Genomic DNA, 25,152 nt, shown 5'->3' on the forward strand with positions numbered 1-25,152 from the left:
ACCCCCGCCCCCGATCAGTCTGAAGAAGGGTTTCGGCCCGAAACGTTGCCTATTTCCTTCGCTCCATAGATGCTGCTGCACCCGCTGAGTTTCTCCAGCTTTTTTGTGTAACCTCTGCACTCCAATGTTCGCCAAGCACTTTAGTTGTTGTTGTCCCTTCAGCTCTCGTTTCTCTTTACCTTCATTTCGCTTCACTTTTGGAATTCTGAAGTTGGGTACATGTCCCTCAGTTACCCCGACTTCCACAATTTTTTACAGCGCAAAAAATCAACATTTTTGCGGTTTTTAACAGGTAGTAAAGTACGCGTTTCTTGCATTAATAACATATACCGGAAGTTACGGATGTCCTCCAGATGAATTGAGCGGCTCCATGCGTCAAGCCCTATGACCCAGTGGCCTTACGTGCAACCCCCCTATAGCTCAGTTCCTCAAATCCTGGTAAATCTGAAGTCTGAAGAAGTCTCCACACAAAATTATTTCTCTCCAGAGATGCTGCCTGTCCTGTTGTTACTCCAGTATTTGTGTCTATCCTGGTAATGCACCCTTTCCAGCTTGACATCTTTCCAATAACATGGTGAGGGGTGACCAAAACTGAACACAATGTGGCCTCACCGCTTTTAATGTGTTTTTTTTTAAGTAAATAGTGTGAGTAAAAGATCAGTTAATGTCTAATGCACCTCCTCCCTCCACCCCCACCTTTCCTTGGGAACTTTCCCTACTGAATTCTAAAACAAGCGGCCCTTGGCAAACAAGCCGCCTGCTAACAAACACACGCCGGCTGGCACACGTGCAGTTCCGGGTCGCGCGCCCGCTGGGCCACGCATAAGATCTTTGGGCCAGACTCAGAGTTCCATTGAGGTGCACGCGCCCGCTGGGGCAGAGTTCCATTGAGGTGCACGCGCCCGCTGGGGCAGAGTTCCATTGAGGTGCACGCGCCCGCTGGGGCAGACGCGCCCGCTGGGGCAGAGTTCCATCGGGGTGCACGCGCCCGCTGTGGCAGAGTTCCATTGAGGTGCACGCGCCCGCTGGGGCAGAGTTCCATCGGGGTGCACGCGCCCGCTGGGGCAGGGTTCCATCGGGGTGCACGCGCCCGCTGGGGCAGGGTTCCATCGGGGTGCACGCGCCCGCTGTGGCAGAGTTCCATTGAGGTGCACGCGCGTGTGTGTCAACGTGTGCATTGTGCCGACGCCTGGGGACAATGGGCTGGGGAGGTGGGCACCCTGTGCGCGTCCCCGGCCACCAGCCCCTGCAGCAGTGGCTCTATCTGGTGGGATTTCTGGTGAGTTTGCACCTGCTTTAAAAAAGAAATCTGATTTTTTATTTGGTTTAATCTCTCCGCTGATCTAACAGCACCGCTATTCACGCGAATAGGAAGTGGGGACTTAAAACTAGGATGTATATTCTTTCCTCCACAGTATTTAGTCTCAGAGATCAATGATTTGGTCCCGGAGATCAGCACTTCTCAAATTATTCACACAGTGAAATCTCCTGCACAATTGTCAGCTTGGAGTTGAATTAATCTCCAAATTTTTATATCCTGTTTGAGATGCAAACGTTTTTTTTAAACATAATTCAATACGCCACAGCTAATTCTGCCTTTTTTTTTAATCTACTATCACTTAATGAACTGTTTTATATAAATGCAATTGATTTTTCTTCATGGTTCTGGAAATACCTTAAGTGTTATTTACACAGTCAATGCTCGAAGATTGTAAGTCTTTATTGAGTCGAAAGAGAAACTTAAAGGACTGCATGCAGGAGGAAGTTTAATCAGCGTTTACATTTTAAGGAGATCTCACAGCAATATTAAGCTTAGGCATGTAAATAAATCTATAAGTAGGATTCCAACAGCAAAAACTGAATGCGTGTGGTCATAAATTAAAATTTCCCTATGATGAAATAGTTATTTAATACATTTCCGTTGAATGGGCAGGAGCTGATAACAAGCTGAAATAGTGGTTTCGTGGGGCAGGAACAGTAAATAAAACACCCAGCAAAACACCATGGAGTGACTCAGCTGGTAAGGCAGCATCTGTGGAGGGAATAGATAAGCTACAGTACATTCTGTGTCAGGACCCTTCTTCAGTCTGATTGTCATAGGGGGAAAAAAGAGGTAAAGATACAAAGCCTGGCAATTGATCTGGTCTCGACCTGAACTATATGTATGGGTAGTTTTTCTGCTATAACGTGTATTTCCTCTCTGCAAATTGGATAGAACACCATCGGTAAATTAGGGGGACACTATTTGTAATCTCCTTTTTCTCATTGACACAATTGTTTTTGTAACGCCATTTTTTGAAACATAACCTTTCTTAGGAACACAACTACCGCATCGTAGCAGAACTACCTGTATAAGAAAATTTTATACGATATGAGGTGACCTTTTTGACAGCTCGTTGCTATCAAAGTCCTTGGAACTAGACATTATTTAATTTTAAGTTGTGTTTAGACTTTAAAGATACAGCATGGAAACAGGTCCTTTGGCTCACCAATCAGTAATCACCTGCACTATCCTACACACTCCGGATAATTTACAATTTTTACCTTAACCAATTAGCCTACAAACCTGTACGTCTTTGGAGTGTGGGAGGAAACCGGAGCACCCGGAGAAATCCCACATGGTCACAGGTAGAATGTACAAGCTCCATACAGACAGCATCTGTGGTCAGGATCGAACCCGGGTCTCTGGTGCTGTAAGTCAGCAACTCTACCGCTGTACCACTGTGTCGTTTGCTCCCAATTGTTTTTGTGAATGGGGTCAGAATTAGATCCTGTCCACTTTTGATACATCACCCAACAGTGGCTTAAAGAGGTATTGAAACTCTATTCAATCTTAATTGAAAAATATACATTTGTATTTATCACGGTGTCTTTGATTAGGTTTATTTATTTTTTGTCTATGTTTTTTTAGGATTTATTTGGTGTGAGTATGGTAGTTCCTTTATTAAGTCGACACATCAAGCTTCTAGGAGGAAGCTCAACGGTGGCAGGACTAATAGGTCAGTGCGTTAACACAGAATTCCTTGACAATGAACATTCAATTGCAGTTATTAATGAAACGTTGTACATGTTGTTTAATTATTTAATTTTCAAAATGTTTATTATTTTAAGATAAATATGGTATTTTACAGATGGCTCAGTGTATAGAGGAGCTACTATCAGTGGTACTTGGCTATTGGGACCACCATTGTTCCATGTTTAATGCCTGGACTAACCATCAGACATAGAAGCAGAATTAGGCCATTCAGCCCATCAAGTCTATTCTGCCATTCAACCATGGCTGTTCTATTTTCCCCCCTCAACCCCATTCCCCTACCTGCAACCTTTGATGTCCTTTTTAATCAAAACCTACCAATTTCTGCCTTAAAAATACCTAATGCCTTGACAGCCTCCACAGCAGTATGTGGTAAAGAATTCCACAGATTTACCATCCTCTGGCTAAAGAAATACCTCCTCATCAACATTTTAACACTAATTTTCCCCATCGTTTTTGGAAAAGGGAATGATAATTGCATCAATACATTAGTTAAAACAATGATAGAACACAGCCACATTTCCTTCCCCTATTTGGTGTACATGTACACAAAAATTATGTACCTATCACAGCACTGAGGTCCACTATAGCAGTCTTCATGTTAAATGGCATGTAAACACTTCGCACTTCGATTCAAGGCAAGAGTAAAACCTTAGATTATTCGCAAGATGATTGTGACACCTATGGTACAACCCGAAAAAAAGGCATTTCTCAGGAAAGGTGACGGGGAATCAGCAATAGCTGACCAGGTGCTCAGGCTTTAAAACCTATACCTGTCACTTCCCATCATCGACTTGCCTCCCAATCATTCACACGGTATTTAACATGCTGCTCAGCTTTATTTTGCACTATATTGGGTTTTTATATTTATTGATGTTTGACTTTTTAATGTTTGTTTATTATATTATCTATTGAGTACTGTGTTTACAAACTTGTTGTGCTGCTGCAAGCAATGATTTCATTGTTCTGTTTTGGCACATATGTCATTAAAACACTCTTTGCTCTTGATTCTGGGTGTCTTGCAACCCAAAAGCAGGCACTGCCTCATCTGCGAACAGCAGTACAAGTTGAAAAAATTGCAATGATTAATAGAGAAAAAATAATTTTAAAAATTGTTAAATTTAATAAGAAATTCTACTGAGGAGAGGACTTGCTGAATATGAGGTGAAAGTCTGTAAGGTGAGTAGGAAGTCAAGAGTCGGGCACAGTAATTCACAGGGTTGGGAGATGGACGTGGCTTATTAAAGGAGGCCCGATGATGCAGATATCCACAGGGTTGATTTGGGCAGGAGAGGCGAGGGGAAGCACATCAGTTCCATCTGGTCCACAAGCCCTAACCCAATTCATCCAGCTCTTCAGGGGAACCCACATTTCAAAGTCCACTTACTTTTAAATATCATAGCACCCCCACACTTTACCCCACTTCTAAGTTCGAGATATGATCAAGCACATATTATTTGGTCAGATTTATACGTTATAGGTTATTACATTAAAAATGAGTGTTATATCTTTATTTCAGGTTCTCTGTATGGACTTCTCCAATTATTTTCCAGCATAGTAATTGTGAGTATCTGTAGCATTGTAGCAGGAATTCAAATTATGATTAGCATGTAAGATAAAATATGAATAAGTTGTTACTTTCATTAGGTATAGGGTTGGGGCTTGACAGAACTTTCCACGCTAAGTAAACTTCAACATTCAATTTGGAGATATATTTATTTGTCTTATATGCAGTATCACCTTAGAAGACATGTTGACAGCCTGGTTCTGTGAGGATATTGGGCTCTATTCGGTCACAAGCTTCAGATGTTGAGACCCGTGGCTTTCCTTTCTCATTTATAATAAAAAAACTAGACTAAGTGGGACCCGTTGGGGCCCGACATCACACGGGAGGGCTGGACACCCAACACAATATTCCACCTCTCCACCAATTCCAATATTGCTGACCAGTGGGGGGGTGGGGGCTTTCTGTTGCGCTAGTATGAGTGTTGGGGGCCGAAGGTACTGATTTCCAGAGGGCTAGTATGGAATTTGTGGGCCAAATGGATTTTTGGGCTGGCAGCACAGTCACTGAGGGCTGGCAGCTCAGTCACTGAGGCCTGGCAGTACAATCACTCGGACCTGGCAGGCTGGCGGCTGAGAAACTGCCAGAAATTCTGCCCACAACAGGTGACAGACTGTAAGAGAGAAGGGGGAAGAGGGTGGACTGAATGGATTATTGGGCTGGCAGTTCAGTCACTTACAGCAGGTGGGCTGGCAGTTCACTAACTCACGGCTCGTGGGCTGGCAGTGAAGTCACTCACGCCTTGTACGCTGGCAGTTCACTCAGTCACCCCACCTACCTTCACCCCCCCCCACTCTGCTCCTTGCCATTCCCCTCCCACCCACACATTCAGTGCATCTCCAAACAATCTCCCCCCATGCACTCTTAGTGGCTCTCCCATAGAGCAGCCATTCCTGCCTATTAGGTTCTATTGTGATGAAGAACACACAGCATTAAAAGTGCAAAAAGATTTTATTAAAGTTTAAAATGTGAATGGCTCTTAAAATTTAAGAACAATTTAACTTTTAAAGATGAGATTTATTACGTTTTTACTTCTTGTGTCTTGTTGCGTCTTGTTGTATTCTGCTGCTCACTGCCTCCTGATGACTATTTCCTGATGATAAAAAGAGACAATTTTAATATAAAGTCAGCGGTCAAATTTTAAGAATGATATTCTGAGAATAGCTCAGAAGTCATCATTCAACGAAGCACGCTATTAATGACAACATTCTTGGGCGATATTCCATTCTTCAGGAAACCTTTGACATTTCCCTTCATATTTCTGTTGAGCTAGTATGTTGGGCCAAAGGTACTGGTTTCCAGAGGGCTAGTATGGAGTTTGTGGGCTGAATGGATTTTTGGGCTGGCAGCTCAGTCACTGAGGCCTGTACTGGCAGGAGGGGGTGGGGGGGCACCAAAATGCGTAGTGTTGCTGAAGACATCTGGAAGAGTTCTGTCCACAACTTCAAAGCGTTCTCTCGTAATCATTGGACATTCATCGCAAACAATGACTTTCACTTGCCTCGTGAAATGTGCCATCTTAGAGTTCTTCTCGATGTTGCAAAATGTATCCTCGGCCACTTGGATGGGTATCTTGAATCGAGAATGTGTAGTTCTTCAACCAGGCAGAAATGTAGCTGCTATGCCAGAGGATACTACAGCAATAGCCACATCACCTTGACCTCTAACGTTTCCTGACATGATGTTGAAAAAGCAGCCGGAAGACAATTTCAGTTGTTAAAGAACACTGAAGATTTTGTGCAAAACATTTTTTTGAGGTGGGGGCTGTCAGGGTGGGGTAGGGGGTGGTAAACATCATGCAGCCAAGGGAGGGGCACAGCTTCAGATGGGGGTTCTCGTGAGCTGATGAGAAATGGGGGGGGGGCTCATGCAGGGGATGAGGGCGGCTTCAGTAGGGGGTGCATCCTACAGCCAGGCGGAGGTGAGGCATGTCAGTGGAGGAGAGGGGGCAGTGAGCGATTTACTCATGACCTGTGGACTCACTCACTGCCTTGGGATTAACTCATGCCCTTTAGACTGACTGACTCTCACGGCTTGTGGACTGACTGATACCCGACTTCTGGAGTCACGTCCGACTTTTCAATATTCAAGATTCAAGATTCAATTTAATTGTCATTTGGACCCCTTGAGGTCCAAACGAAATGCCGTTTCTGCAGCCATACATTACAAACAAATAGACCCAAGACACAACATAATTTACATAAACATCCATCACATCGCTGTGATGGAAGGCCAAAAAACCTTATCTCTCCACTGCACTCTCCCCCCCCCCCCCCACCCCCCCCCCCCCCGATGTCAGAGTCAAAGTCAAAGCCCCCGGCTGGCGATGGCGATTGTTCCGCGGTCATTAAAGCCATGCCGGGTGGTGCGAGGTCGCACACCGGGTCTTGGTGTTAGAGCCCCCGGCGTGCGCTCGCAGAGTCCCGCGGCCATTCCAAGCCGCGCGGGACGGTGCTGTGAGGCCCCGCTCCAGGAGCTCTTCGACCCCGCAACTCGGGCGGGAGAAGTCGCCGTTGCGAGAGCCCTGAAAAGCGGTCTCCCTCCAGGGACCCGCGGGCTCCCGGTGCCGCCGTCCACCAGACCCGCAGTTGCAGCCTCCGAATCTCCGGAGGTCGAGCCGCAGCAGCAGCAGCGCTCCACCACCGCTCCACCCGCTCTGGACTCGGCCAGCTCCGCGACGGTGAGGTGAGTCATCGGCACCAGAGTCCCCGGTCTTCTCCTGTTGGAGGCCGCTCCTCGTTGCAGCCCCAACGACAATGGAGACCCGACAAGAAAAGGTCGGGTCTCCCGTGCAGGGAGAGATTTAAAAGTTACCCCCTCCCTCCCACCCCCTCTCACACACACACCCCAACAAAAAATAACAAAAACTACATAGAAACATAGACAAAAAATAATAAAAACGCGGACGGGCTGCAGAGGCCGCTGCTGACGAGAGTCGCGCCGTCTACCGGATCTGGTAAATACCAGATACAGTTAAATACCAGTTTTTGTAAACTGATAACGGTAACATCTACATTGAGGAACAGCTTCTTCCTGACAGCCATCACGCTATTAAACTTAACAAATAAGCTCTGAACTACGAAATACTATATTATTTCACACACACATATATATTCACACACACACACATATGCACACACACATATTCATACACACACACACACACACATTCACACACACATATTCATACACACACACACACACACACATATTCAAACACACACACACACACACACACACACACACACACACACACACACACATTCACACACACACACACACACACACACACACACACACACATATACACATATTCACAGACAGACTCATTCACGCACACACAAACTCAATGACACACACATTCACACCCACACACACACACACACACACATACACACACACACACACACATAGACTCATACACACACACACACGGACTCACTCACTCACACACACACACACACAGACTCAATCACACACACATACAGACTCATCCCCCACCTCAAGACACTGCCCTATGGGTGGTAAATGTCGTGCAGCCAAGGGCAGCTTCAGGCGGGGGTTGTCGTGAACTGATGAGAAGGGGGTGGGGTGTCCTCATGCAGGGGATGTGGACGGCTTCAGTAGGGGGTGCATCCTATAGCATGGTGGAGGGCAGCATCTTGAGGTGGGGGATGTCAGTGGAGGAGAGGGGGTAGTGAGTGATTTACTCATGACCTGTGGACTCACTCTCTGCCTTGGGATTAACTCATGGCCTTTGGACTGACTCTCACAGCTCGTGGACTGACTGATGCCCGACTTCTGGAGTCACGTCCGACTTTTGTAAATTGAAAACTGTAACATCTACATTGAGGAACAGCTTCATCCTGACAGCCATCACACTATTAAACTTATCAAATAAGCTCTGAACTACGAAATACTATATTATTTCACACACACATATATATTCACATGCACTCACACACATGCACACACTCATATTTGCACACACACACATACACATATAATCATGCACACACACACATTCAGACACACATGTACACACGCACATTCACACACACACATAGACACACGCACATTCACACACACATTCACACGTACATATTCACACACATTCACACGCACATATGCACACATATTCACACGCACATATGCACACATATTCACACGCACACATAGTCACACACATAAATATATATACACACACACACATACACACACACACATATATATTCACGCACACATATAGGGAGGTTTCATGGCAGTCGGGTCACGACCCATGACCCGTACTGTTGCTACGCTACACCAAATGGATTACACGCGATGTACTGCAGGTGGGCGCTTACCATTGTTTCCAACTCCATCTTCCAGGGAGATGCTAACCGCTTTTGTTGTCTCTGTACGGTACACTGACAATGACAATTAAAGTTGAATCTGAATCTGAACGTAGCGGGTCCGTTAAAACCCGCCGAAAATGTCCATTTTTGCGCTGCAAATAATTATGGAAATCGGGATGAGGATGTGAGACATTTAGCCTACTTCAGAATTCCAAAAGTGAGGAGAAATGACGGTAGATAGAAGTGAGAGCTGAAGGGACAACAGACAGAGTGCTTAGCAAACATTGGCCGTTTGCTCACTGTATTCCTTTGGCATCTAAAAAGTTTCAGAAGTGATAAATCTGGCTGTATTTTTATTTTATTTTTTAATTTTTATTAAATCGCCCATGGTTCTCAAGTAGGTTTTTACGTACAAAATGAAAACGCATCTGAAGAAAAATTTACAGCCAGATTTATCACTTCTGAGAATTTTTAGATACCAAAGGAATCAAGAAAAAACACGAATAATGCCTTACTGTTGATGAAATGCAGTGAGCAAACACGATAATTCCAATATTTTCAATTACGATATCTGCACAGCCAATGTTTACCAAGCACTTTAGCTGCTGTTGTCCCTTCAATTCTCGCTTCTCTTTACCTACATTTCATTTCACGTTTGGAATTCTAATGTTGGGTACATGTCTCTCACACTTACCCCAACTTCCACAATTTCTTTCAGAGCACAAATTCAACATTTTGGCGGTTTTTAACAGATAGGAAAGTACGCGTTTCTTGCATTAATAACATATACTGGAAGTGACGGATGTCTTCCAGATGGATTGAGCGGCTCCGTGCGTCAAGTCCTATGACCTTGTGACCTTACGTGCAACCCCCTATTCGCACACATACATATATATATATATTCACACACATTCATATATATTCACACATATATATTCACACACACACATATATATTCACACATACACATATATATTCACACATATATATCCACACATACACACACACACATATTCACACACACATATATATTCACACATACACACACACATATTCACACACACACACACACACACACAAACACACACATTCACACACACACACACACATTCACACACACACTAAAATACACTGTGCAAAACGAATATTCAAATCCTGCTGTAGAGTCTTTTGCTGAAACAAAATGCTGCTTTTAAATAACGTCCAACAAACACAGACTTACCATAGAGAAAGCAGCCGAATATTTGAACGAATCTTCAAATCCTGTTGTAGTCTGTGGATGAAAGGCAATGCAGCTTTGGCTGCAACACAATTGCAGCTTTTGCTGAAACACAATTGCTGCTGTGGCTGCAACAAACAAACACTTACCAGTTCTGTAGAATTATTCAACACCTCCTGCACTCTGTGGGCAGCCGCCATCTTGCCTCCGACCGGAAATGACGTCATCGCCGCCGGCTTGCCGATCGCCGGAAATGACGTCATTGCCGCCATCTTGCAACCACGAAAATCACAAAATGAGCGCCAATTTTAAATTTAAACACAGTAGAAACAAATTTGCAAATGCTTTATAACAATAACAAATGTTTTTTATTTTCAATTCACATTTCAAATACAATGTAGATAGACAAATATACAAATGATTTTTATTTTCAATTCACATTTCAAATACAATGTAGATAGACAAATTTGCAAATGGTTTTTATTTTCAATTCACATTTCAAATACAATGTAGATAGACAAATTTGCAAATGGTTTTTATTTTCAATTCACATTTCAAAAGACAATATAGATAGACAAATTTGCAAATGCTTTTTATTTTCAATGCACAGATCAAACACAATATAGATAGATAAATTTGCAAATGGTTTTTATTTTCAATTCACAGTTCAAACACGATATAGATAGACAAATTTGCAAATGGTTTTTATTTTCGATACACATTTCAAAAGACAATATAGATAGACAAATTTGCAAATGCATTTCATGTTCGATACACATTTCAAAAGACAATATAGGTAGACAAATATACAAACTCTTTCCAACAAAATGCCAAGAAACTTCAGACCATGGTGAATGGTGAACAACATACATATCAATTGGCTGAAAAAGCACATGCAGGGGACTCACCTCGGAGCAGAGCTGCAGCTCAGAGAGCCGTGACCCTTCACTTCGTGGTCCGGAAGAAAGTGATTGAAGCGGGACGCTTCCGGGTTTTATAGTCCCTCCCTCCCCTGCCGCCAGCGGGGGCAGCAGAGAGAATGGGGAATGATGTAAAAACATTAATATCTCGGTCATATTTCATCGACGGGACAAATACTCGGCACACATGCGGCAGACGGGGGCTCTGAGGGAGGTGGCCAAAAATGACGGCCGTAGGTGTTGGCGTTCTCTCGGAAATCGCAGCACAGATCGGGAAAAGCGGTCAAGAACAGAGTTTTAGTAATATAGATATCCAATTTAAAACCAATGTTTTCTTTTAATATCTAAAAGTGATTGAAAGTTGCTTTCAGGTCCAGCATTCACATAGCTTCAAATCATACTATGACCTCATACCTTTCAGAAGTCTATGATGCTTTTGACATTAATTTTGAGTATTGTGGGATTGTGTATGAGGGATTGTGGAAGCAGAGATTGGTTTAACGGCATCATGTTCAGCATGGATATTGTCGGCCAAAGGGCCTGTTCCTGTGCTGAACTGTTCTATGTAAAATAATAATAACGTAGAAGGGTAGTGAAGTAATTTTCACTTGTCAATATTGAAGCACGACGGTTCTTACTGTTCTGGTAATTAGGAAACATTTCCAGCGTAATTAAACTATAAGCACGACCCAAACTCGTAGAGAGTTGGATTGACTGAAATAATTTGGCAGTTCACAATTCCATCCCCCCCCCCCCCCGTCCCCCCCCCCCCCCCCCCCCCGTTTCTTTGCTGGTCCCCTCTCCTTTCACCAACACTCCTCCAAGCAGGGCAGACGACTAAGGAACATTCATCTCACACATGGCAACAATAGCTGTTAAATCATCTGAAAAAACTTGGTATCTACGCTATAACAGACCTTTTCTTTGCTCTTCCACCACTTCACCTCTCTACAACTTAGAATGTTTCCTTTCTTATTTTACCAGTTCTAAAAAAAGATCAGTGACCTCAAAATGTTGATTCAGTGTTTTTTTTCCCATGGATGCTGCCCGACCTGCTAAGTATCTCCAGTATTTTCTGGTTTTATTTCTAATTTCCAGCATCTGTAATTTTCTGTCTTTCAAAAGAGAAAGAGCGATCCTGTTTTGGTTACAACACAAATATTATCAATCATCATATTTTAATCCAATTCCCAACACAGGTACATTCTTCACTAGGGCTCTCAAAACCTCCATTATCGTTACTAAAGCAAAGATATTCTTTGAATTATTTCCAAAGAAAATGTTTATAATGAGCATAATAATTAAGTTGGAACTTATTGCACCTCATGTTATCTTTCTCTGCTGTGTTAGGGAACAACTGTTTAAAACAATGGTTGAAATTTGTCACGTTGAAATGAATCATTTGACAATCTTTAAATAGAACAGAATAGGTTTGCAGTCTAAAATGGGCATTAAACTGATGCTGTGCATACAACTAAAGTATGTCCAAATAGGTTTGAACCTTTAAAGCATTTTATTTTAAAAAACGGTAGGCACCTAATGAAACTTTCTGTTGCTCCATAAAGCAAGGCACAGTAGACATTCCTGGAGTGGGAGAGTTAAAGACTAGAGGGCACAGCTTCAGAATAAAAGGGCAGATGGAATGGAGATGAGGAGGAATTTCAGTTAAACGGTGGTGAATCTGTGGAATTCCTTGTCACAGATGTGGTGGAGGCTAAGTCATTGGGTGGTTTTGAAACATAGGTTGATAGATTCTTGATTAGTGAGGGCCTCAAAGGTTATGGGGAAAAGGCAGGAGAATAGGGTTGAGAGGGACAAAATATATCAACCATTATTGTGTTTTAGAAGGAACTGCAGATGCTGGAAAATCGAAGGTAGACAGAAATGCTGGAGAAACTCAGCGGGTGCGGCAGCATCTATGGAGCGAAGGAAATAGGCAACGTTTCGGTCTGAAGAAGGGTTTTGGAACGAAACGTTGCCTATTTCCTTCGCTCCATAGATGCTGCCGCACCCGCTGAGTTTCTCCAGCATTTTTGTCTACCTTCAACCATGATTGAATGGCTGAGCAGACTTGATGGACTGAATAGACTAATTCTGCTTCTGAGGCTTATGGTCTTGTAGCATTTGGCCAGTATTTTTAACCTGATTGCTATACTGATTGAGATCTACCAATGAGTAAGTCGATTTGGCTGCAAGAGGTGGTACAGCATCCCATGTCTTAGATCCTGGTGATGAGCTTGGAGGGGATGATTGTATTGAACGCCAAGCTATAGTTGATGAACAGCAGCCTGACTTGTGTGCTCCTTTTATCCAGATGGTCCAGAGCAAAGTGGAGAGTCAGTGAGACGGCATCTGCTTTTGACCTATTGTGCCAACAGGCAAATTAAAGTGGATCCATGCCATTTCTGATGCTGTAGTTGATTTGTGCCACAAGGTACCTGTTGAGGAGGTTCATTGTGATTGATGTGCTATCAGACAGCAGTCATTGAGGCAGGTCACCAATGCTCTCCTTGGGCACCAGTGTGTGATGTCCATTTGAAGCATTTGGGAACCTCAGACTGTAGAAGCACGAGGTCAAAGATGTCCTTGGATACTCCAGCCATGTGTCTTTAGTACTCAGTTTGGTATGCTGCTTGGGGTGGATGCTTTGTGTGGACTCAACTTCTTGGAGAATGACATTGACCGTAAGAGACTAAGATCACAAGGTCATCAGTGGCTGTGAGGGCTTGTATATGTGTGCCATTGCTCTTCCTTTCAAAATGTGGCTGGGAGTGATGTGTCATTGCCACATGTGCAACTCGGTTTCGCCTTGATGGCATGCAAGCCCTGCCATAACTGTTGAGCATCTGTCTGTCACTTCAGCTTAGCTCAGATTTGTCTCTTGGAAGCCATCAGGGTGTCATGCTTAGACTTCTTGTATAATACTGGATCGCCAGCCTTAAATAAATGCCACAGAGGATAGACACAAAATGCTGGAATAACTCAGCGGGACAGGCAGCATCTCTGGAGAGAAGGAATGGGTCGAGACTCTTCTTCAGACTGTGTCTGAAGCTCAGTCTGAAGAAAGGTCTCCAACAGTTCCTACACACTTAAACACCCCAGATATAGCCCTCAGCACTTGACAAGCACTTGATGGCTTATTCATGGCCTCGGGTTGGGGAAGACTGGGAATATTTTGTAAGTACACACACTGGTCCACACATTTCTCTATGAGATGGCCACGGTGGCGCAGCGGTAGAGTTGTTGACTTACGGCGCTTGAAGCAGCGACTATGCCGTTTGTACGCTCCCCCCGTGACCTGCGTGGGTTTTCTCCGAAATCTTCGGTTTTCTCCCACACTCCAAAGACGTACAGGTTTGTAGATTAATAGGCTGGTATAAATGTAAATAGTCGATAGCATGTTCCCGATGGTGGTACAGTGATTGTCGAGTGTGTTGGGTCCTCTGGTGTTGATGGAAGATCAGCAGATACTTCTTCAAGATAGCATGATTGAAGTGGGCAGCAATCTTGTGGAAAGCATTGGGATACCTCATTTTGTGCCTGTTAATCACGATGCTCAATTCCTCAAGGGCTTTTTTGAAGTCTGCCTGAGGAGGGATGTTGACTGCAGTCAGGATGAGAAAAGAGGTAGAATGGTTGGCATTTGACTGCTGGATGTTCCAGCTCGGGGGACCATAAATGCAACGAACATCATGCCCGAGCATCATAAAGTTTTATAATGAAGCAGACGCCACCACCACTTCATTTCTCTCTTCTTCTTGTGTATGGCGTGCACAGCCTAAAGTTGTAGGACAACCTGTTCTATTTGATCTTATTCGATTGTGCATGCCAGGTTGATTGCATTCGTTGAAACAGGGCGGACCACGTGAAGGTGGCAATCTCCCACCCCACTTCATTTCCCTGATGCCACCATCACCATGGGGTGGATGGAAAAATAACCCTTGGGTTGAAACTCTGTGTCTGAAGAATTGGGGGTGAGCTATGTCTTTGTGAAGTCCACAGCAGTCCCTCATGTTCCTCTCATACAACAGTCTTGCTCCTAAATTTTCTATCTTGTTGATCCCATCTGCAGCAATTGACGGCATGATGGCACAGCTGGTAGAGTTGCTGCCACGGAGCGCCAGAGACCCGGGTTCGATCCTGACCTTGGGCGCTGCTGTCTCTGTGGAGTTTGCAGGTTCTACCTGCGACTGCGAGTGCTCTGGTTTCCTCCCACATCTCAAGATGTGTGCGTTTGAAGGTCAATTGGGCTCTTAAGTTGCCCCTACTGTGCAGGGAGTGGATGCGAAAGTGGCATAACTTAGTCCTCATGTGAATGGGTGATCGACGGTCGGCATGGACTCAGTGGGCTGAAGGGCCTGGTTCCATGCTTGTATCTCTAAACTACATTGGCCAGAAGGATTTCAGGGAGGATGGAGGTTACATGCACCAATATGTCAATCTTACTGAGAGACCTCGTTGACATCCATTGTTTCTAGCACCATAGCGGCCTCTACTTTGTTTCCGAATGCTGTACCTGTGTGCTGTACTGTGTCTGCTGTGTCCATGGGTGAACTTGAGATTATTAATGCATTTAAATGTTAAAAGGCTTATTGCTGTAGTTGTGGCTGCAGATTTCAGTTTTTAAAGATGTCTATCCTTCCAGGTTTGAACTTGTGTTGTGGAGAATGGGTCCACTGAGTCCATTGTTAGTGCATTCGAATGACTTAAATCGTCCTAGTTACTGCTCCTAATCAATCCGGTTTCCCCGTTCTTTTCCTTGGGAAAGAATAATCTTGCACGTTATTCAGAAGTGCCTTTCTAGCTTGTGTCGGAAGGAACTGCTGAAGCTGGTTTTCACCGAAGGTAAGACACAAAATGCTGGAGTAACTCAGTGGGTCCAGCAGCATCTCTGGCAGCATCTCCTTCTCTCCAGCGATGCTGCCAGATCCGCTGAGTTATGCCAGCATTTTGTGTCGGCCTTTCTAAGTTATTGTTCCCACCATCCCAACAGGCAGTGAATCACAAAATGCTAATTTTCTGAAGTAAAAGGAAACTTTTTCCTCACATACCCTTTGTTTCTATTGCCTAAAACATTTATTCTATGTGTTTATCTGTTTGCTCAATTTAACCAGTACATAAACTCTGTAAAATGTCCTCTTCCCATATTTCCAATAACAACCGCCCCACTTTTCCAGTGTAACTTTATTGCTAAAATCCTTCATTTATGGGAACATTCCATTAAATCTTTTCTGAACAAGATTTTTGCTTGCTCCCTAAAGTGTGTTAATCAAAATTGGACTTAGTTCGGACACAACAAAAGTACTGATATTTGTACAGTTTAAATCTAACTTCCAGACATTTGTAATCTATACCTTTGTTTGTGAATCTAATATTTTTTATTATTACCTGCAGTTCTGACCTCTTTCTCAGAGGTGTTATGTTTTAATGTGCTACACTTGGAGATTGCAAGATTGCAGCTGGCCAGCAGAGGGACATTATCAGATTTTGTGAGCCACTGTCTACTTTTATCAGGAAACCAAGTTTGTGCGTATAGTGAGTAAATGAAACCAGATCAGTAAAAACATTATTCAAGCACAGTAGGCGGAGGGGTGATCTGATAGAGCTGTAGAAAATCGTGAGGGGAATAGATAGGATAAATGTACAACATATTTTACCCATGGTAGAGGAATCAAGAACCAGAGTTTAAGGTGAGTAGGGCAAGATTTAATAGGAACCTGAGGGGCAATCTTTTCCCTCAGAAGAGCTGGGTATATGGAACAACCTGCCAGAGAAGACAGATGAGGCAGGTACTAGAACAGCATTGAAAATACTCTTGGACAGGTACATGGATAGGAAAGGTTTAGAGGAATGTGTGCCAAACTCAAGCAAATGGGACTAGTCTTGTCCGGCATGGAGAAGTTTGGCCAAAAGATTTGTGCCTGTGCTCTGTAACTCGATGTTTAATGATAAACATTAGCAGCAGGAAATATTTTATTTAAAGTGATTTTTTTTCTCCTTAATTCTCCAAATGTGGAGCTGCAGTGGTAAAATACTGGGCAGTAAACGAATATTGCCACCATCAGTTCATACATTGCTTTTTGATAGCAGTCACCAATCAGTAGTAACAAACCTCACAGGAGTTTGTATTTCTGAGAACGAATTGTCGTGTTCTTGATGAATATATTATCACCAATTTCAAATTATAAGCAGTTATATTTCCATTTTTCCTTTTGATTAGGGTTCCTGGAGTGATGTGGTAGGAAGACAAAGCATATTATTGGTCACCCTGATACTCAGTGGATGTAGTTATGGGCTGCTGGGCATCTCAACAAGCATCTTTTTGGTTATACTGGCCAGGATTCCCACAGGTGAGCTTGTAATTTAAACATAAAACATCTTTGCAAACTCTTTCACTATGTGGATTAAAAGGATTTGATGACTTGCCAGATGGATATTTTATTTTTATACTGTGTGTTTCTTTAATAAGCATAGTTGTTTGAAGTTAAATATGCTGCATACCCTGGCTAGACTAGGAGGTCAATGGAATTTTGTTTCACTAGGGTGAAATCTTAATTTTGTACATCAGACAAAACCTCACGTGTCTTGTGTATTTTCATGTGACATTAATTTCATGGACAATGTGCCAATTACAATGAGGTATTCTGTTTTTTGATCTCAAAGTGATAGCTTCTACAAACTGTATTGTACTTTGAATCTGGATCTTCTATTCATGTGTTCGAAATGGTATTTAAATTCATATCCTGACCCAGATACAAGTTTTGACCTCTTTGGAAGAGAAAAGGAAGTTTGACAATGTACCTATTGCAATTTTTCCAGTTTGCACGATTTTCTGATTAGATTGTTTATAACATCAATATTCAGAAGATTAATGAATAAAGTTTTTGTTTAAAGATAATGTTTTTATTGGAAAATTATAGGAATAAAGATGATCGAATATCAATATTTTTATAATTTTGGCAACATTTTCTCTATGCAAAGATTGCAATTTCATTTAAAGTGTTTAGCATGGGTTTTTGATTAAACATGGGAAACAACTTTTAAGTTCCGAAAGAAAAATACATATAGACAGGCATTATACTCTGCCTGCATAATTGATTCTGGCACATTTAGGAATTAACTCAAGTGGGTGATTATAAGACAATTAGCCTGGAATTCACTGCCAGGGGTGTTGGTGCAGGTAGATACAATGCTGGAGGAACTCAGTGGGACAGGCAGCATCTCTGGATAGAAGGAATGGGTGACGTTTCGGGTCGAGACCCTTCTTCTGGCAATAGTAACGTTTAAGTGGCATTTAGATGGATGTGCAGGGGATGGAGGGATATAGACCATGTTCAAGTAGATGAGATTAGTTTAGCACAGACATAATGGGAATGCAATACCATTCTAAGTTTGTTTTTAGTTTTGATATTCTCATATGAACAATCAGGAATGTAGAAACAGTTGTAAAAGCATTTAACCTCTTAAGTCTGTACGATCGGTAAGCGAGACCATGACTAGATTGTATGTTAACTCCAAGCATTCTCTAGCTGTCATGAAGAAATGTCACAACCCAATCACCTATCCATGTTCTCCAGAGATGCTGCCTGACCCGCTGAGTTACTCCAGCACGTTGTGTCCTCTCCTGTCATGTGTTTGCCAGCTGTCTGAAAGGCAACGAATGCTGACTTTGCTATCGATGCCCATAATCCACACACAATTCATTTTTTATTTTCCCTGACTACTGCATTCCGCTGAGCTGTATAGGCAGACACGAGCATAATTCTGCCTTTCCAAATAAATATAAATATCCATGCTTTTGTACAAAATTAATAATTTCATTTACAGTTGTAAACATTGTATCACATGTTGTTGAATTTTGATTCTTATTGTGTTCTGTAATTTGTTAATAATTATGCTGACAGTTAAAGCTCCAATACCTTGTGGGATAACATTAATTACTTCAATTTCTAGTTCCCACTCATTATTCCAGTTTTCGGTTTCAGTTGCCTGACGGGGATCTTTAAGTTGACTTTAATTTCCTGTGCTTAATCACTGCTCTGTTGTTATATTCTACCTTTTTGAGGCATTGTTAATATAAACTACATTAGTAGACATTCCTCTGTCCACTACTTTAGATAGTCTCAAAAATAACTCATTGTTAGTATTATCTACATTTTAGACAGTTTACAGCCAATAAATTCATTTTTTCTCACTTACCCTTTCCTTAAATTGTTTTTTTTTTAAAAACAGTTATTGAACAAACAATTTATTTCTTAAGTAGGACTTTGCTATATGGTGCCTTAATATGAATAATTCTCAAAACAAAGTATTCAGACAACGCAATTTCCTCCTTCGGGTCCCTCAAGAGAAGTCCTTCATGGCATAAAGATTTTAAACATAAAGAAGAGATAAAAATTGCCTCAAATTACTCTGCCATTCGATCATGGCTAATCTATCTCTCCCTCCTACCCCCATTTTCCTGCCTGTTCCCCATAACCCGATACCCGTGGCTCCACGGCCTTCTGTGGCGAAGAATTCCACAGATTCACCACCAAAGGTGAAAAGTACTGAGCTGTTTTGAAAGATAAAGTACACAATCTGTTTCCTTCTCATTTGTCTTGGTTCTTTGGGATTTGTTTTCAAAATCCTTGAAAGGTAGGCCTGATGAAGCCGATTAGTCAGTATCTTGTCTTCTGCACATTATCTTTATGCTGTTTTGAGTTTTCCCTGTTACTATGTCAGTCACAATCCAGTTGCGATTGATTAGAGTGAGTGGCCTGTTTCCAGGCACTTGGCAATTGTGCTCTGAGTTAAGGAAAATGCCTCACCTGCCTAATGGGTGACCCAAAATATGTGCCTTCCCAGCAGCAGGAATCTTAATATTGTTGACATGTCCAGTTCTTTTCATCTTAATGCCAAGGAATGGTTGCCAAGGACACAGTGCTGCCAATAAAGAAACTGCATCTTTGGCAGGAAACATAATTTGAAGACAGGCAAATGCAGCAGCTATGGTGAAGGGTACCTCCAAATAACACTTACTGTTTGGCTGACTAGTCTAGACTCCACTCGGTGCTCATCTTTGATAAACATCCTACTGTGGCAGTACCAAGGGCGGCACAGTAACGTAGAGGTAGAGCTGCTGCCTTACAGCACCAAATACCCAGGTTCAATCCTGACTACGGGTGCCGTCTGTACGGAGTTTGTACATTCTCCGTGTGATAACTTAGAGAATGACATCTAAATCATTCAGGGGTTCAGACGTGTGATAATATGGGTTATGGTTTCCTCCCAAATTCCAAAAAATGTGCAGGTTTGTAGGTTAATTGGCTTCTGAATTGTCCCCAGTGTGAAGGATAGAACTGGTGATCGTTGGTCGGTATGGACTCAGTGGGCTGACAGGCCTGTTTCCTTGCTGCATCAACAAACTAAAACTACTGAACCTGTAGATTTATTCCATCCTACATGTAGTCATATATGAAGTTTTCAAACACAATAGCCTTCTTGGATTGTAAACTACCTTGCTGTGTATTCTGTGCTTCCCAGGTATCTTCAAGCATACACAGACCATCTTAAAAGCTCTTCTATCAGACCTGGTTCCTGACCATGAGCGCCCCCATGTGATGGGAAGGTTCTGTGCAGCTTCCAGTGTCGGATTCATCCTGGGCCCAGTTATCAGCGGGTACCTTGTCGAGTTGGATGGAGGTTTCTACTCAACATGCTTCATTTGCTGTTTAATTTTCTTTGTTAATGCAGGTAGGTATCCCCTGTGTGCAACATGGGTACATTAATTATGTATATTCACAAATACCATCACTTTTATTTACCCTTTATCCTACAGTTGTTGGTTCCAGTAATTCCACTGAGCCATGTTCTCAAAATATCTACATTCATTTATATGAACCTCCATAAGAAGGGTAATGACTAAGAATAGTGGTATTTATATTGGATCTGCCAAACGCTTTTGATAGGGTTGAGGGCATTCCTTAGCTTGTGCTGATTCAACGGCAGATCCTTGTAACATTGTCCTCTCTCGTCAGATGAACTTCGTCTGAACCCCTTGAATGATTTGGATGTCATCCTCTAATAATGATTAAACTAAACATAGTGGGATTTGTTCCTTATTGGTCTCCATTCACAGCGCAAAGCAAATTCAGATAATATAATTAACTTTATAATCTTATTTAGCAACATTCACATTCTGTAATAATTATTTACATATAAATAGTTAAACTGACGTCAGTTTGATAGTCGTCATTTGGTGACTACGTACCACGTACAGGTTTAAACTGGCAGTCTGTGGCCCGGCACCAACTTCTTCTGAATTTGTGGTACAGATCCATACTAATTAACTAATTAGAACTAAGATATAAAATATCTGTACTGGTCTGCAACTAATTAACCTAACAGTGAAATTTCTGCAATCTCAGCTGAGAGTGCTTCTAAATTGCAGAATCTTCAGATTACAGACAGATCACAGAACTCTTGTGATCTATGGAGAATCTAGACTTAAAAAGAACAGGTCTGCTCCTCAGAGAAAAATGATCGGCGACAATTTATTTTCTCTGGATAAACTATAGCAGTCAGGTCCCATGGTATGCTGAAAAGCTTTGTTTTACATGCGTTCCAAACACATCAGATAATACCATGCACAGGTACAATTGTTTCAAACGGGTACAATAGATAGAGCAAAGGGGAAGATAGAGCTCAAAATATATTTCTCAACATTGTAGTGCATCCGTTCCATAGACAAAGCCCCTAATTATGTCCCACAATGGGGTAGAGGTGAATTGAATAGCACCCTAGCTTATGGAAGAACCATTCAGAAGCCTGATGGAGGGCAAGAAGCTGTTCATGAGTCTGGTGGAAGGAGCTTTCAAGCTTCTATAGCTTCTGCCAGAGGGGAGCAGGAGGGAGGAATGACCAGGATGGGACAAGCTTTGATTACGATGGCTGCTTTTCTAAAACAGCATGGAGTGTCGATGGAATCAATGTTGAAGAATTTTGTGTTTGGAGGGAACTAGCACAGAAGAGTTGAGGACAAAATGGAACATACATGAACATATTGAATGGCAGTGCAGTAAGAGTGGAGCAGAAGGACCTAGGAATCTAAAATTGTGATGATGCACGAAACTGCAGATGCTGAAATCTTGAAACAAAACACAAGGTGCTGGAGGGTTTATGAAACAATCTCAATTTGTGAGTCTGCTGTTCTACCAATTGCAGCACTGCCTTCACTTGCTCAAGGTCCAGCATCTTACAACGTGACATCTCCCTGCATTTGAGAGCTACTGTAAATATATTAAATGTTTTATTTAGATGTCGGTGGTGTAGATTTTCTTTCTAATTATGTTTTACTATTTATAGGTGTGGTCTGGCAGTTGCCTTACAAAGAATGGCTCTATATTCCAACAAAGGAATTACACTCAATGACAGAAAACAATTGTGAAAACATGTACACTACTTTGTGTAACGAAAACAGGAAATCTTTTGACACAGCAAGTAATGGAGAGATGAGACTCCAAACATCAGATCCTCTCTGGAATCAGTGCATGTCTGTGTGTCAAAAGATAAAAGGACTAGTTTGTTCTAATCTGTGGGACATCTTTCTGGTAAGGTTTCTGATGGCTCTGGCTAACCTCTTATACTTCAGCAATTTTGGTCTGGCCATTGAAGAAAGATTCAATGTGCCACCAAGACTAATAGGATATCTCATCAGTTATGGCGGAATAATTGGATCTCTGTCGGGTTACATAGCAGGCTCGGTGGCCAGACTGTACAACAATAAAACCTTCTTGCTGCTGTTACATTCCAGCATCCTCACATGCTGCACCATGGTGGTGTACTCCTTTGCAACATCTATCAAGGTCATTGTGCTGTGCACAACTGTTTTCGGGTTTTCAACCACTATCGGCCGCATGTGCATCACTGATGTGGAGCTGGGCAGGATTGGGAAGCAGGCCAGGGGCACGTTGATGGGAGCGGGACAGTCCGTGACTGCTGTTGCTCGGATACTCGCCCCAGTGCTTTCAGGACTTGTCCAGGAAGTGAGTGTATGTGGACCCCCAAGGCTTGGAGCAGGCCTGGCTTTACTGGCCATCTTACACATGATTTCTATTCATTCAAAACAATCCAAAACCACAGAGGCCAAAGTCAAGTTGCAGTAAAGAATCGTCAGATAAACTAACGTTAATTTGAAAGAATACATGGGACAAAGTATTGTGACTATTTTACATGTAACTAATTTTCTGGTCTGTGTTTGCCTTCATTACTAATTTTTGGCTTATTTGTGAGTGACTGCACAAGTGAAGAATAAAGGCATCAAAGTTTGTAAACAGCAAATCTGCTTTTAGGCCCATTTAAATTTGGATGATATTTATTTATTTATGACCCAATGCTGTTTTGAACTTTGACATAGGTGAACTCTGCCTGTGTAAGTAAAAAGGTCAAATGCCACTATTGTCATCATAACCAAATTAATTATATGCTTATCATGGGATATATACTTACGGTACTGCCTCTCCAAACTAAACAATCCTGTATTTTTGTGCAGTCCCAAAGCACATTTTAAACCACTGGTACGTATTTGTGAAGTGTATTCACTGTTATTTTGATAAACAACCTGCCCCTTTGATACTGTTCTCTGCAGCATCACTTACTTTACTCCATACCATTCCCCATGCCTATTATTGCAACATTTAATCTTCACACCTCACCCCATCTATCTGTGTCATAGTCTAGACATCCAAGAACCCACCCAGTCCCTATTCTGGCTCCAATATTGCATCCTCCCAAGCACAAATATTTATCTTGGGCCAATATCACTGTCCCTTGGTTTCATCTCCCAACCCTAAGATAACAACATTCCACCCCAACCTACTTTACTTAACAACTTCAAATTGTACCATTTGTCAGCCTTGTTCAACTTTTTTTTTTAAATACTTCCATGCCATTTCATCCACCTATCTTTCCACTGGTACCAAACCATCCTGTATTCCTTGATAATCCATTAATCTCACATAGCCAAATCCTACTCAGTGGCCCCAAACGATCTAATTCCCAGCTCTTTATCAATGACTCCCTCTCTGCCGACCTCTGCCTATTTGCAACATGTATCCCAAAGACCAATTTAAAAGTTTATTGATTAACCTTATTATTTTTAACCTTTGGCCACCTAACTTTCAGAAATTATTTTAATTTATTTTCTCTTTTAACATTTCCCTTTTAAACTTTTATTTAATTAAGGATTTGATCGTCGTTTCCAATCCCTCGCTTGTTGCACTCTCTCTCCTGTTGCCTGTGGAGTACTTGAGGATATTTTCCTGCATTAACTTGTGGGATGTTTCATTCCTTTAGAGCTGTTATATACCAGTAAATGTAATTTATTAAAACTATTTTTGTTATAATGAATAGAGAAGACAGCTTTTGCTTCCATGCAAGTAAAAGTGACCCTCATGTAGGTTTTGCATTTATTTTCTTTTAGTTTAAGCAAGTTATTTAACGCATCTAAAAATGTTTTAATTTGCACTGTGGTAAATGTGAAACTGATGTATGAAGTTTAAAAATAGCTGGCTAACATTACATTAACAAGTTGCAAATGACTACATTGTTTAAACATCTCCATGGAGTAATCATAAATCAGTGATGGAATGTGCACAAACAGTGGTTAAGGCCAATCATTTTATAATTCTTGTTTTGAATGCTGAACCTGCTGACAGGAACCAACCAAGACTTACTGCTGTGATCATGCCTATTCCAAAAATTAAAAGTTGGCAAATAAAACACTTAAAGATGCAACAACACCTTTAGAAGTAACAGCAAACAAGAAGCAACTTTCTGACTTTCTGATCAGTCAGAATCTTGGCAATTGTGAGGCTCATCCTATTGGAAGACCAGTCAAACAGCATAGCAGACGAATCAGCCAAGATGGAATCAGGCAGATAAAGATCAGCTGGTCTGACTTGTTTAAGAAGGAACTGCAGATGCTGGAAAAATCAAAAGTAGATAAAAATGCAGGAGAAACTCAGCGGGTAAGGCAGAATCTATGGAGCGAAGGAATAGGTGATGTTTTAGGTCGAGACCCTTCTTCAGACCCGAAG

At 42.1% G+C, this 25,152-nt stretch overlaps 1 protein-coding gene across 1 annotated transcript; it reads left to right on the plus strand.

The window, feature by feature from the left end:
* The first annotated feature begins 1,123 nt into the window (after positions 1-1,123).
* mfsd9 (major facilitator superfamily domain containing 9) lies at positions 1,124-24,876 on the plus strand. The gene is made up of 6 exons (XM_055637140.1): positions 1,124-1,279; positions 2,912-2,999; positions 4,554-4,597; positions 17,295-17,424; positions 20,600-20,809; positions 22,421-24,876. Exons 1-6 carry the CDS (start codon positions 1,199-1,201, stop codon positions 23,218-23,220), a joined length of 1,353 nt encoding a protein of 450 aa, XP_055493115.1. The 5' UTR covers positions 1,124-1,198; the 3' UTR covers positions 23,221-24,876.
* The last annotated feature ends 276 nt before the right edge of the window (positions 24,877-25,152 follow it).

This window comes from Leucoraja erinacea, chromosome 6, assembly GCF_028641065.1.
Source record: "Leucoraja erinacea ecotype New England chromosome 6, Leri_hhj_1, whole genome shotgun sequence".
Taxonomy (NCBI): Eukaryota; Metazoa; Chordata; class Chondrichthyes; order Rajiformes; family Rajidae; genus Leucoraja; species Leucoraja erinaceus.